The sequence below is a fragment of the Oncorhynchus keta genome, chromosome 9, assembly GCF_023373465.1.
Source record: "Oncorhynchus keta strain PuntledgeMale-10-30-2019 chromosome 9, Oket_V2, whole genome shotgun sequence".
Classification (NCBI taxonomy): domain Eukaryota; kingdom Metazoa; phylum Chordata; class Actinopteri; order Salmoniformes; family Salmonidae; genus Oncorhynchus; species Oncorhynchus keta.
The window spans coordinates 4327205-4342204 of NC_068429.1; the positions used below are offsets into that span (position 1 = coordinate 4327205).

The 15000-nt window shown below is 48.2% G+C and overlaps 1 protein-coding gene across 1 annotated transcript in view; it reads right to left on the reverse strand.

Moving 5' to 3' along the window:
• The window catches only part of LOC118380388 (netrin receptor DCC-like), a 689822-nt gene that overhangs the window by 220374 nt on the left and 454448 nt on the right, over nt 1-15000 (reverse strand). The window contains exon 11 of the mRNA XM_052526014.1: nt 4256-4394. Coding sequence (XP_052381974.1) covers nt 4256-4394 — 139 coding nt within the window. The remainder of the gene's footprint in view (nt 1-4255; nt 4395-15000) is intronic.

Genomic DNA, 15000 nt, shown 5'->3' on the forward strand with positions numbered 1-15000 from the left:
TCTGGAGTTCAACCCCTCTACAGGTAGGTAGTCTGTTCCTGGGGAGTACAGCTCCTCTACAGGTAGGTAGTCTGGAGTACAACCCCTCTACAGGTAGGTAGTCTGTTCCTGGGGAGTACAGCTCCTCTACAGGTAGGTAGTCTGTTCCTGGGGAGTACAGCTCCTCTACAGGTAGGTAGTCTGTTCCTGGGGAGTACAGCTCCTCTACAGGTTGGTAGTCTGGAGTACAACCCCTCTACAGGTAGGTAGTCTGTTCCTGGGGAGTACAGCTCCTCTACAGGTAGGTAGTCTGTTCCTGGGGAGTACAGCCCCTCTACAGGTTGGTAGTCTGGAGTACAACCCCTCTACAGGTAGGTAGTCTGTTCCTGGGGAGTACAGCCCCTCTACAGGTAGGTAGTCTGTTCCTGGGGAGTACAGCCCCTCTACAGGTAGGTAGTCTGTTCCTGGGGAGTACAGCTCCTCTACAGGTAGCTGGTCTGGAGTACAACCCCTCTACAGGTAGGTAGTCTGTTCCTGGGGAGTAGAGCTCCTCTACAGGTAGGTAGTCTGGAGTTCAACCCCTCTACAGGTAGGTAGTCTGTTCCTGGGGAGTACAGCTCCTCTACAGGTAGGTAGTCTGTTCCTGGGGAGTACAGCTCCTCTACAGGTAGGTAGTCTGGAGTACAGCCCCTCTACAGGTAGGTAGTCTGTTCCTGGGGAGTACAGCTCCTCTACAGGTAGGTAGTCTGTTCCTGGGGAGTACAGCTCCTCTACAGGTAGGTAGTCTGTTCCTGGGGAGTACAGCTCCTCTACAGGTAGGTAGTCTGTTCCTGGGGAGTACAGCTCCTCTACAGGTAGGTAGTCTGTTCCTGGGGAGTACAGCTCCTCTACAGGTAGGTAGTCTGTTCCTGGGGAGTACAGCTCCTCTACAGGTAGGTAGTCTGTTCCTGGGGAGTAGAGCCCCTCTACAGGTAGGTAGTCTGTTCCTGGGGAGTACAGCTCCTCTACAGGTAGGTAGTCTGTTCCTGGGGAGTACAGCTCCTCTACAGGTAGGTAGTCTGTTCCTGGGGAGTACAGCTCCTCTACAGGTAGGTAGTCTGTTCCTGGGGAGTACAGCTCCACTACAGGTAGGTAGTCTGTTCCTGGGGAGTACAGCTCCACTACAGGTAGGTAGTCTGTTCCTGGGGAGTAGAGCCCTCTACAGGTAGGTAGTCTGTTCCTGGAGAGTACAAACCCTCTACAGGTAGGTAGTCTGTTCCTGGGGAGTACAGCTCCTCTACAGGTAGGTAGTCTGTTCCTGGGGAGTACAGCTCCTCTACAGGTAGGTAGTCTGTTCCTGGGGAGTACAGCCCCTCTACAGGTAGGTAGTCTGTTCCTGGGGAGTACAGCTCCTCTACAGGTAGGTAGTCTGTTCCTGGGGAGTACAGCTCCTCTACAGGTAGGTAGTCTGTTCCTGGGGAGTGCAGCTCCTCTACAGGTAGGTAGTCTGTTCCTGGGGAGTACAACCCCTCTACAGGTAGGTAGTCTGGAGTACAGCTCCTCTACAGGTAGGTAGTCTGTTCTGGGGAGTACAGCCCCTCTAAGGTAGGTAGTCTGTTCCTGGGGAATACAGCTCCTCTACAGGTAGGTAGTCTGTTCCTGGGGAGTACAGATCCTCTACAGGTAGGTAGTCTGTTCTGGGGAGTACAGCTCCTCTACAGGTAGGTAGTCTGTTCCTGGGGAGTACAGCCCCTCTACAGGTAGGTAGTCTGGAGTACAACCCCTCTACAGGTAGGTAGTCTGTTCTGGGGAGTACAGCTCCTCTACAGGTAGGTAGTCTGTTCCTGGGGAGTACAGCTCCACTACAGGTAGGTAGTCTGTTCTGGGGAGTAGAGCCCCTCTACAGGTAGGTAGTCTGTTCCTGGGGAGTACAGCTCCTCTACAGGTAGGTAGTCTGTTCCTAGGGAGTACAGCTCCTCTACAGGTTGGTAGTCTGGAGTACAGCTCCTCTACAGGTTGGTAGTCTGTTCTGGGGAGTACAGCCCCTCTACAGGTAGGTAGTCTGTTCCTGGGGAGTACAGCTCCTCTACAGGTAGGTAGTCTGTTCTGGGGAGTAGAGCCCCTCTACAGGTAGGTAGTCTGTTCCTGGGGAGTACAGCCCCTCTACAGGTAGGTAGTCTGTTCCTGGGGAGTACAGCTCCTCTACAGGTAGGTAGTCTGGAGTACAACCCCTCTACAGGTAGGTAGTCTGTTCCTGGGGAGTACAGCTCCTCTACAGGTAGGTAGTCTGTTCCTGGGGAGTACAGCTCCTCTACAGGTAGGTAGTCTGTTCCTGGGGAGTAGAGCCTCTCTACAGGTAGGTAGTCTGTTCCTGGGGAGTAGAGCCTCTCTACAGGTAGGTAGTCTGTTCCTGGGGAGTAGAGCTCCTCTACAGGTAGGTAGTCTGGAGTACAACCCCTCTACAGGTAGGTAGTCTGGAGTACAACCCCTCTACAGGTAGGTAGTCTGGAGTACAACCCCTCTATTGGTTGGTAGTCTGGAGTACAACCCCTCTATTGGTTGGTAGTCTGGAGTACAACCCCTCTATTGGTTGGTAGTCTGGAGTACAACCCCTCTATTGGTTGGTAGTCTGGAGTACAACCCCTCTATTGGTTGGTAGTCTGGAGTACAACCCCTCTATTGGTTGGTAGTCTGGAGTACAACCCCTCTATTGGTTGGTAGTCTGGAGTACAACCCCTCTATTGGTTGGTAGTCTGGAGTACAACCCCTCTATTGGTTGGTAGTCTGTGTTTAGGAGGATGAAGGTTGGGAAATATGTCCCCTTTATACAGTTAATGTAGTTTACTGTAGGAGATGTTCACAGGGAAGCAGCCAATGGAACAAGAGTATTTGACGCCATCCCAGGGGAATGTCTTCGGGACTCATTTAATCTGCGGGTTTGATGAGACTGTCTGTGAAAGTGTCCCGAGTGGCCATCCTATTCCCTACATAGTGCACTACTTTTGAACAAAGTACTATGGGGCCCTGGTCAAATGTAGTGCACTGTGTAGGGAATAGGGCGTAGCATTTGGCACATATCCTGTTGATTCCTAAAGAGCGCTGGAGCAGGTAATCAGACTATTCCAACGTGGAGCCATGTGGGTTGGCAGAGTTGACTGACACCGCCAGAAATTGATTAACGAGAAAATAAAGTGTGCAAAATTCATACACTGAATGTCCCCCCCAAAAAAAAAAAAAAAATGGCCCCCTTATTCTCTATTCTCCCACCTTAAGGTCTGGTCAAAAGTAGTGTACTCTATAGGGGAATAGGGTGCCATTTGGTACTCATACACATTGACTGGTGACATGCAAGTAACTCATGTGTGTCAAATGCAATGAGACATTTAGTAATAGAGGATAAACTATTTAATGAATTCTTGATTAAGTTTAATTCATTATGTAGCTGTTTATCTCACTGCAATCAGAAGTGAAAAGCATGAAAGACACAGACTTTCTGTAAACACACATTGAACCAATTCCCAGCAAGGGGTCTGTTCATTTGGCACCGAAATGAGAAGAAACAACCCAGACTGAAACAGTGAGGGACTACCTGGAGTCAATAAGAAACGTTTGGCTATCGTAGAATGGTTTAAAACATTTGTTTTTTAAATTGTTTTTTTTTCCGTTGAGTGTCCTAATGAACAGGAACATTTTGGTAATTTAGCAAGACGCGCTTATCCTGAGTGACTTGCTCAACGAGGGCAGATGAACAACAACATCTCCCAGTCATAGTGTCACGTTCTGACCCTTATTTCCTTTGTTTTGTCATTCATTAGTATGGTCAGGGCAGATAAACCACAACATCTCCCAGTCATAGTGTCACGTTCTGACCCTTATGTCCTTTGTTTTGTCATTCATTAGTATGGTCCGGGCAGATAAACCACAGCATCTCAGTCATAGCAGTAAAACGGTTTTGTGACCTTACTGATCATTTTGTTGTTGTTCAGGCCCACTACTTGAAAATATATTTTAGTTAATTACATTACAAAAACACAAGAACTTTGTACATACATTGATACATTGATATTTACGGTACTTTATATGTTTATATTATAATTTTATTTTGACATTTTTGCCCATACCTGATTATAGTTCTATCAAATGAACCAATAACAGTCAGTGTAGTTCAATCAATGAACCAATAAGAGAAGGTGTTACACACAATGAACCAATAAGAGAAGGTGTTACACACAATGAACCAATAAGAGAAGGTGTTACACACAGTGAACCAATAAGAGTGAGTGTAGTTCCGACGTACCATCAGATAGCGTGGTGATGCTCATGTCGTCTGTGGTGACCCCAGGGCCATAACGGTTCAATGCCAAGACACGCAACGAGTACTCTGTGAACTTCTTCAGCCCCTCCATCTTATAACTCTGCCCGTTCACCTCCACACTCTGAAACAGAAAGAGACAGAGATATATGTGCCTTATTCAACCAGAGAGAGAGTAGAGAGAGAGAGAGAGAGAGAGACAGAGAGAGAGAGAGAGAGAGAGAAGAAAGACACAGAGAGAGAGAGAGAGAGAGAGAGAGAGAGAGAGAGAGAGAGAGAGAGAGAGAATAAAGACACAGAGAGAGAGAGAGAGAGAGAGAGAGAGAGAGAGAGAGAGAGAGAGAGAGAGAGAGAGAGAGAGAGAGAGAGAGAGAGAGAGAGAGAGAGAGAAAAATAAACTTTATTGGATCTGAACCCACGAACACAGTAAACACTCAAACAAACAAAAACATGGTTAAACATCAACACAACACCAGATCTTCCTCCACCTAACTAAACACAACACCAGATCTTCCTCCACCTAATTAAACACAACAGCCTCTGAATACCACATATAATCATAAAAGGTCCAATGTTAATAACAATTTTGTTATTTTCCACCTCTGGCCTGCTCGCCTCCCTACCACTGAGGAAGTACAGTTCCCGCTCAGCCCAGTCAAAACTGTTCGCTGCTCTGGCCCCCCAATGGTGGAACAAACTCCCTCACGACGCCAGGACAGCGGAGTCAATCACCACCTTCCGGAGACACCTGAAACCCCACCTCTTTAAGGAATACCTAGGATAGGATAAAGTAATCCTTCTCACCCCCCCCCCTTAAAAGATTTAGATGCACTATTGTAAAGTGGCTGTTCCACTGGATGTCATAAGGTGAATGCACCAATTTGTAAGTCGCTCTGGATAAGAGCGTCTGCTAAATGACTTAAATGTAATAGACAAACTCATCCCTCAGTCTCACTGTCAGCATCCCCTCCAGCATGCCCCACCACGTCCACCGACCCCTGTCCCCGAACACCATTCTTTTGTGTCTTCCATATTACTAATTTAGCTGCCCCCCTGACACAAAGTTAAGAGAACTACACCCCTTTGACTAAACCTGTACTTTAGCCCAGATATAAACAGTTGGGAAGAGAAAACCTCTCCCAGAGCTGAGAACCAAGTAGTGATCAGGTCAATCATCCCGACCAACCTGGGACACTGTCAGAATAGATGTGCCAGAGTTTCAGACTCAGCACAGAATGGACACCCCTCCCCAACAGTAGGGTCCAGGTGTACCAGATGCAGAATGGACACCCCTCCCCAACAGTAGGGTCCAGGTGTACCAGATGCAGAATGGACACCCCTCCCCAACAGTAGGGTCCAGGTGTACCAGATGCAGAATGGACACCCCTCCCCAACAGTAGGGTCCAGGTGTACCAGATGCAGAATGGACACCCCTCCCCAACAGTAGGGTCCAGATGTACCAGATGCAGAATGGACACCCCTCCCCAACAGTAGGGTCCAGATGTACCAGATGCAGAATGGACACCCCTCCCCAACAGTAGGATCCAGGTGTACCAGATGCAGAATGGACACCCCTCCCCAACAGTAGGGTCCAGGTGTACCAGATGCAGAATGGACACCCCTCCCCAACAGTAGGGTCCAGGTGTACCAGATGCAGAATGGACACCCCTCCCCAACAGTAGGATCCAGGTGTACCAGATGCAGAATGGACACCCCTCCCCAACAGTAGGATCCAGGTGTACCAGATGCAGAATGGACACCCCTCCCCAACAGTAGGATCCAGGTGTACCAGATGCAGAATGGACACCCCTCCCCAACAGTAGGATCCAGGTGTACCAGATGCAGAATGGACACCCCTCCCCAACAGTAGGATCCAGGTGTACCAGATGCAGAATGGACACCCCTCCCCAACAGTAGGGTCCAGGTGTACCAGACACAGAATGGACATCCCTCCCATAACAGTAGGATCCAGGTGTACCAGACACAGAATGGACACCCCTCCCCAACAGTAGGGTCCAGGTGTACCAGACACAGAATGGACACCCCTCCCCAACAGTAGGGTCCAGGTGTACCAGACACAGAATGGACACCCCTCCCCAACAGTAGGGTCCAGGTGTACCAGATGCAGAATGGACACCCCTCCCCAACAGTAGGGTCCAGGTGTACCAGATGCAGAATGGACACCCCTCCCCAACAGTAGGATCCAGGTGTAGCAGATGCAGAATGGACACCCCTCCCCAACAGTAGGATCCAGGTGTACCAGATGCAGAATGGACACCCCTCCCCAACAGTAGGATCCAGGTGTACCAGATGCAGAATGGACACCCCTCCCCAACAGTAGGATCCAGGTGTACCAGACACAGAATGGTCACCCCTCCCCAACAGTAGGGTCCAGGTGTACCAGATGCAGAATGGTCACCCCTCCCCAACAGTAGGGTCCAGGTGTACCAGATGCAGAATGGACACCCCTCCCCAACAGTAGGGTCCAGGTGTACCAGATGCAGAATGGACACCCCTCCCCAACAGTAGGGTCCAGGTGTACCAGATGCAGAATGGACACCCCTCCCCAACAGTAGGGTCCAGGTGTACCAGATGCAGAATGGACACCCCTCCCCAACAGTAGGGTCCAGGTGTACCAGATGCATAATGGACACCCCTCCCCAACAGTAGGGTCCAGGTGTACCAGGTGCATATTGGTAGCTATGACTCCATGTATTATCCTCCATTGGAGGTGAGCTGTGCTCTTTTCAATAGGCAGTTTTTATAAGGATCGCCAACAGCCTCTTGGGCAGGCACCTGGACCAAACACCCCCGTCCACCTCGTGGATTTGACCTCTTCCAGGGTAGAAGCACGAGACACTATTACACATATTATGTACATGGCCTTCTCCCCCAGCTCCTTGAACTCCCCCAGCTCCTTGAACTCCCCCAGAGCCTTGATCTCCCCCAACTCCTTGATCTCCCCCAGAGCCTTGATCTCCCCCAGCTCCTTGATCTCCCCCAGCTCCTTGAACTCCCCCATCTCCTTGATCTCCCCAGAGCCTTGATCTCCCCCAGCTCCTTGATCTCCCCCATCTCCTTGAACTCCCATACCTCATTGAACTCCCCCAGCTCCTTGAACTTCCCCAACTCATTGAACTCCCCCAGCTCCTTGACCTCCCCCAGCTCATTGAACTCCCCCAGCTCCTTGATCTCCCCCAACTCCTTGAACTCCCCCAGCTCCTTGATCTCCCCCATCTCCTTGAACTCTCCCAGCTCCTTGAACCTCCCCAGCTCCTTGACCTCCCCCAGCTCCTTGATCTCCCCAGCTCCTTGATCTCCCCCAGCTCCTTGACCTCCCCCAGCTCCTTGATCTCCCCCAGCTCCTTGAACTTTCCCAGCTCCTTGAACCTCCCCCAGCTCCTTGATCTCCCCCAGCTCCTTGACCTCCCCCAGCTCCTTGACCTCCCCCAGCTCCTTGACCTCCCCCAGCTCCTTGAACTTTCCCATCTCCTTGAACCTCCCCAGCTCCAGTGTATGGAAGGAAAGCAGCATCCCCACATCCTCCTCTAATGCCCCCACTGCAGCACTAACAATCAACACATCATCCAGACCCTCCATCCCCCTCTAATGACCCCCCCCCCCCCGCCCACCGCAGCAGGAACATTCAGCAAAGAGAACACATCATCCAGACCCTCCGTCCTCCTCTCATGCCCCCTCCCCCCGCCCCACCACAGCACTAACATTCAACACATCATCCAGACCCGCCATCCACCAATGAGAATTGGAAGTATCAGTCACATACTGCCGATGAAGTACTGGCAAGGAATCACAGACCTCAGAGATGACCTTCCTCAGTAGGCGAGATAATCGGTTCCGCATCAGATGACCCAGCCTGGTACACCCCACGCCAAACAGGCATGAACATAGGCTAGCTGGACCCACAGCACGGGACTGGATGGCAGTGTTGTAAAAAATAAGCTCTTCAAAAAGCCACATCCCTGGTGGCGTGCCGGCCTTACGGCATATACAGTGCCTTGCGAAAGTATTCGGCCCCCTTGAACTTTGCGACCTTTTGCCACATTTCAGGCTTCAAACATAAAGATATAAAACTGTATTTTTTTGTGAAGAATCAACAACAAGTGGGACACAATCATGAAGTGGAACGACATTTATTGGATATTTCAAACTTTTTTAACAAATCAAAAACTGAAAAATTGGGCGTGCAAAATTATTCAGCCCCCTTAAGTTAATACTTTGTAGCGCCACCTTTTGCTGCGATTACAGCTGTAAGTCGCTTGGGGTATGTCTCTATCAGTTTTGCACATCGAGAGACTGACATTTTTTCCCATTCCTCCTTGCAAAACAGCTCGAGCTCAGTGAGGTTGGATGGAGAGCATTTGTGAACAGCAGTTTTCAGTTCTTTCCACAGATTCTCGATTGGATTCAGGTCTGGACTTTGACTTGGCCATTCTAACACCTGGATATGTTTATTTTTGAACCATTCCATTGTAGATTTAGCTTTATCTTTTGGATCATTGTCTTGTTGGAAGACAAATCTCCGTCCCAGTCTCAGGTCTTTTGCAGACTCCATCAGGTTTTTCTTCCAGAATGGTCCTGTATTTGGCTCCCATCCATCTTCCCATCAATTTTAACCATCTTCCCTGTCCCTGCTGAAGAAAAGCGCAGGCCCAAACCATGATGCTGCCACCACCATGTTTGACAGTGGAGATGGTGTGTTCAGGGTGATGAGCTGTGTTGCTTTTACGCCAAACATAACGTTTTGCATTGTTGCCAAAAAGTTCAATTTTGGTTTCATCTGACCAGAGCACCTTCTTCCACATGTTTGGTGTGTCTCCCAGGTGGCTTGTGGCAAACTTTAAACAACACTTTTTATGGAAATCTTTAAGAAATGGCTTTCTTCTTGCCACTCTTCCATAAAGGCCAGATTTGTGCAATATACGACTGATTGTTGTCCTATGGACAGAGTCTCCCACCTCAGCTGTAGATCTCTGCAGTTCATCCAGAGTGATCATGGGCCTCTTGGCTGCATCTCTGATCAGTCTTCTCCTTGTATGAGCTGAACGTTTAGAGGGACGGCCAGGTTTTGGTAGATTTGCAGTGGTCTGATACTCCTTCCATTTCAATATTATCGCTTGCACAGTGCTCCTTGGGAAGTTTAAAGCTTGGGAAATATTTTGTATCCAAATCCGGCTTTAAACTTCTTCACAACAGTATCTCGGACCTGCCTGGTGTCTTCCTTGTTCTTCATGATGCTCTCTGCGCTTTTAACGGACCTCTGAGACTATCACAGTGCAGGTGCATTTATACGGAGACTTGATTACACACAGGTGGATTGTATTTATCATCATTAGTCATTTAGGTCAACATTGGATATTCAGAGATCCTCACTGAACTTGTGGAGAGAGTTTGCTGCACTGAAAGTAAAGGGGCTGAATAATTTTGCACGCCCAATTTTTCAGTTTTTGATTTGTTAAAAAAAGTATGAAATATCCAATAAATGTCGTTCCACTTCATGATTGTGTCCCACTTGATGTTGATTCTTCACAAAAAAATACAGTTTTATATCTTTATGTTTGAAGCCTGAAATGTGGCAAAAGGTCGCAAAGTTCAAGGGGGCCGAATACTTTCGCAAGGCACTGTATTGAAAACTCCCCAAGCTTGCATAACAGACTCATGGAATGGAGTCAGGTCAGACAGCTTTAAGAGGAAAAGGTGCTTGTCGAAGCCCAAACAGCCCGCTCTCCTCATCACTGTGTAGGCTGTGTCAACCCATTTAAAATGTAAAATGTCACTGTACAACAGTCTCTGGGCTGCTAGAACAGTCACAGTACAACCGTTTCTGGGCTGCTAGAACCATCACTGTACAACAGTCTCTGGGCTGCTAGAACCATCAAAGTGCAACCGTCTCTGGGCTGCTAGAACAGTCACAGTACAACCGTCTCTGGGCTGCTAGAACCATCACTGTACAACAGTCTCTGGGCTGCTAGAACCATCACTGTACAACAGTCTCTGGGCTGCTAGAACCAGTCACTGTACAACAGTCTCTGGGCTGCTAGAACCATCACTGTACAACAGTCTCTGGGCTGCTAGAACCATCACTGTACAACAGTCTCTGGGCTGCTAGAACAGTCACAGTACAACCGTCTCTGGGCTGCTAGAACCATCACTGTACAACAGTCTCTGGGCTGCTAGAACCATCACTGTACAACAGTCTCTGGGCTGCTAGAACAGTCACTGTACAACAGTCTCTGGGCTGCTAGAACAGTCACTGTACAACAGTCTCTGGGCTGCTAGAACCATCACTGTACAACAGTCTCTGGGCTGCTTGAAGCCAGAAAGCCATGATTCTAGAGGAAATGTCCACCAGGCCTTGACCACCCCCGTGCAGTGGCAGGTACAGGGCTGCAGCTTTAATCCAGTGTTGTCCAGACCAGAAGAAATTGACAAGAGTCTTCTGAAGCTTTTGTATCAAACAGGTGGCTGTACAATCATTATTCTGAGCCACAGGGTAGAGATGGCTGGGTTATTAGCTACCAGCACAATTCCCCTATGAGACAGCTGGGGAAGCACTCATTTACACCTAGACAATCTGCGCACACCTTCTCCATGACACCCTCCCAGTCATTTTTTAAAAATACATCGGAGCCAAGAAAACCCCCCAGAGTCTCTCCAAGAAAACCCCCCATCCCATCTCTACCCCACTGAAGCCCCCCCCCTGGTAACCGTGGAGAGGACCCTATCTGAATCCCCCCTGGTAACCGTGGAGAGAACCCTATATGAAGCTGATCTGGTAACCATGGAGAGGACCCTACCTGAAACTGACCTGGTAACCATGGAGAGGACCCTATCTGAAGCCCCCCTGGTAACCATGGAGAGGACCCTATCTGAAGACCCCTGGTAACCGTGGAGAGGAACCTATCTGAAGCTGAATCTAGTAACCATGGAGAGGACCCTATCTGAAGCTGACCTGGTAACCATGGAGAGGACCCTTTCTGAAGCTGAACCTGGTAACCATGGAGTGGACCCTATCTGAAGCCCCCCTGGTAACCGTGGAGAGAACCCTATATGAAGCTGATCTGGTAACCATGGAGAGGACCCTATCTGAAACTGACCTGGTAACCATAGAGAGGACCCTATCTGAAACTTACCTGGTAACCATGGAGAGGACCCTATCTGAAAGACCCCTGGTAACCGTGGAGTTGACCCCGTCTGAAGCCCCTCTGGTAACCGTGGAGTGGACTCTATCTGAAGACCCCTGGTAACCGTGGAGTTGACCCCGTCTGAAGCCCCCCATGTAACTGTGGAGAGGACCCTATGTGAAGACCCCTGGTAACCATGCAGAGGACCCTATCTGAAGACCCCTGGTAACCAAGGAGAGTATTGCGCAGACCAGCTGTCTATCGTTGTCTCTCTCAATCAGAGGCAGCTGTCTATCGTTGTCTCTCTCAATCAGAGGCAGCTGTCTATCGTTGTCTCTGACAATCAGAGGCAGCTCTCTATCGTTGTCTCTGACAATCAGAGGCAGCTGTCTATCGTTGTCTCTGACAATCAATGTTTTTATCGTTGCTATGGGAACGACATCTTCGACGCACGTTCTAATGAACTCGCACACCGAATCAGCGTATTCGTCAATGTTTTTATCTGACGCAATACGAAACATGTCCCAGTCCACGTGATGGAAGCAGTCTTGGAGTGTGGAGTCAGCTTGGTCTGACCAGCGTTGGACAGACCTCAGCGTGGGAGCCTCTTGTTTGAGTTTCTGCCTGTAGGCAGGGATCAGCAAAATGGAGTCGTGGTCAGCTTTTCCGAAAGGGGGGCGGGGCAGGGCCTTATATGCGTCGCGGAAGTTAGAGTAACAATGATCCAAGGTTTTACCACCCCTGGTTGCGCAATCGATATCTCGTTGTCTCTGACAATCAGAGGCAGCTGTCTATCGTTGTCTCTCTCAATCAGAGGCAGCTGTCTATCGTTGTCTCTCTCAATCAGAGGCAGCTGTCTATCGTTGTCTCTGACAATCAGAGGCAGCTCTCTATCGTTGTCTCTGACAATCAGAGACAGCTCTCTATCGTTGTCTCTGACAATCAGAGGCAGCTCTCTATCGTTGTCTCTCTCAATCAGAGGCAGCTCTCTATCGTTGTCTCTGACAATCAGAGGCAGCTCTCTATCGTTGTCTCTTACAATCAGAGGCAGCTCTCTATCATTGTCTCTTACAATCAGAGGCAGCTCTCTATCGTTGTCTCTCTCAATCAGAGGCAGATCTCTATTGTTGTCTCTGACAATCAGAGGCAGCTGTCTATCGTTGTCTCTCTCAATCAGAGGCAGCTGTCTATCGTTGTCTCTGACAATCAGAGGCAGCTGTCTATCGTTGTCTCTCTCAATCAGAGGCAGCTCTCTATCATTGTCTCTGTCAATCAGAGGCAGCTGTCTATCGTTGTCTCTGATTGAGAACCAGACTTAGCCGTTTCCCACCTGTGTTTGTGGGTAGTTGTTTCCTGTTTCCTGTTTCCTGTTTTTCACCAGACCGAACTGTTTCGTTTGTTCCTCTTTGTTATTTTTTTGTTCTAATGTTCAGTTTTATTAAAAATCATGAACACGTACCACGCTGCACCTTGGTCCCTTTCTTCAAACAGCCGTTACAAAACCTGTCCAACCAAAAACATAGCGATGCAGACAACATAAGTATATGCCTTTACTATGGTGAATCACTAAAACAACACAGAAATACTCCACGGAAAAAGAAGGAACAGCACATCAGAAATCAGCTCAATGTAATTGAAGAATCCATAGACTCTAACCACTTCTGGGGAAAATTGGAAAACACTAAACAAACAACAACACGAAGAATTATCTATCCAAAACGGAGATTTATGACTAAACCACTTCTCTGATATTTTTGGCTCTATAACAAAGAACAAACAGCAAAAACATATACATGATCAAATACAGATCTTAGAATCAACTAATAAAGACTACCAGAACCCACTGGATCCAACCTGTGGTCTGTGGTGTTGATGGTATCCTTAATGAAAGCTCTCAAGAGAAGACAGTCTATGTGCTCACTGCCCACACAATGAGGTGGAAACTGAGCTGCACTTCCTAACCTCCTGTCCAATGTATGACCATATTAGAGACACATATTTCCCTCAGGTTACACAGATTCACAAAGAACTTGAAAACAAACCCAATTTTGATAAACTCCCATATCTACTTGGTGAAATACCACAGTGTGACATCACAGCAGCAAGATGTGTGACCTGTTGCCACGAGAAAAGGGCAACCAGTGAAGAACACACACCAATGTAAATACAACCCATATTTCTGTTGATTTACTAACTAACGTTACGACACTGTATATAGACTGTATATAGACATAATATGACATTTGTGAGTGTAATATTTACTGTTTATTTAACTTTTATTCATCCATCTCACTTGCTTTGGCAATGCAAACATATGTTTCCCATGCCAATAAAGCCCCTTGAATTGAATTGAGAGAGAGAGAGAGAGAGAGAGGGAAAGAGGGAGAGAGGGAGAGAGAGAGAGAGGGAACGAGAGAGAGGGAGGGAGAGAGGGAGAGACACAGAGAGAGAGAGACAGAGAGCGAGAGAGACAGAGAGAGAGACAGAGAGAGAGAGAGAGAGAGAGAGAGAGAGAGAGAGAGAGAGAGAGAGAGAGAGAGAGAGAGAGAGGGAAAGAGGGAGAGAGAGAGAGAGAGAGAGAGAGAGAGAGAGAGAGAGAGAGAGAGAGAGGAGAGAGAGAGGGAGAGAGGGAGAGAGAGAGGAGAGAGAGAGGGAGAGAGAGAGAGAGCGAGACAACACGCTGTTGCTCTTCTCTACATCACACTGAGACTAGATGCTCCTGTGGTTTCTACACTGCAAGTGTGTGTGTGTTGTGTGTGTGTGTGTGTGTGTGTGTGTGTGTGTGTGTGTGTGTGTGTGTGTGTGTGTGTGTGTGTGTGTGTGTGTGTGTGTGTGTGTGTGTGTGTGTGTGTGTGTGTGTGTGTGTGTGTGTGTGTGTGTGTGTGTGTGTGTATGTGTGTGTGTGTGTGTGTGTGTGTGTGTGTGTGTGTGTGTGTGTGTGTGTGTGTGTGTGTGTGTGTGTGTGTGTGTGTGTGTTTGCATAGTGCTTTCCAGGGAGACATGAACTAGAATTCTATACAGCTAAACAAATAGAGTATGATAAACATCTTTCATTTGCTGTTGGCACAACAGAAGTGGACCAGAATGGTTAGGTGTACATCAACCTCGAAGCAGCTGTTCAGAGAGCAGGGCAGAATAAAAGCTCTTTGTTTTCCTCTATACGCTGGCTGACTTTGAAATGTCCACTTTGTTGGAATGTGTGTTTTCTTACCATAAAGCCATTTACACGACGAAGTGAGGGAATTCATGGATATGTCAAATGTGCCAAATCACAGGGGTGTAAAACAACGGGACCACATGTTCACTTTGCTAACTAACAGCTTCAATGGTCAGGGACAGTGGCTTCTCTACTCAAATGATGATGCTGATGGTGATGGTGATGATGGTGATGATGATGATGATGATGATGATGATGATGATGATGATGATGATGATGATGATGATGATGATGATGGTGATGATGATGATGATGGTGATGATGATGATGATGGTGATGATGATGATGATGATGATGATGGTGGTGATGATGGTGATGATGGTGGTGATGATGATGATGATGATGATGATGATGATGATGATGATGATGGT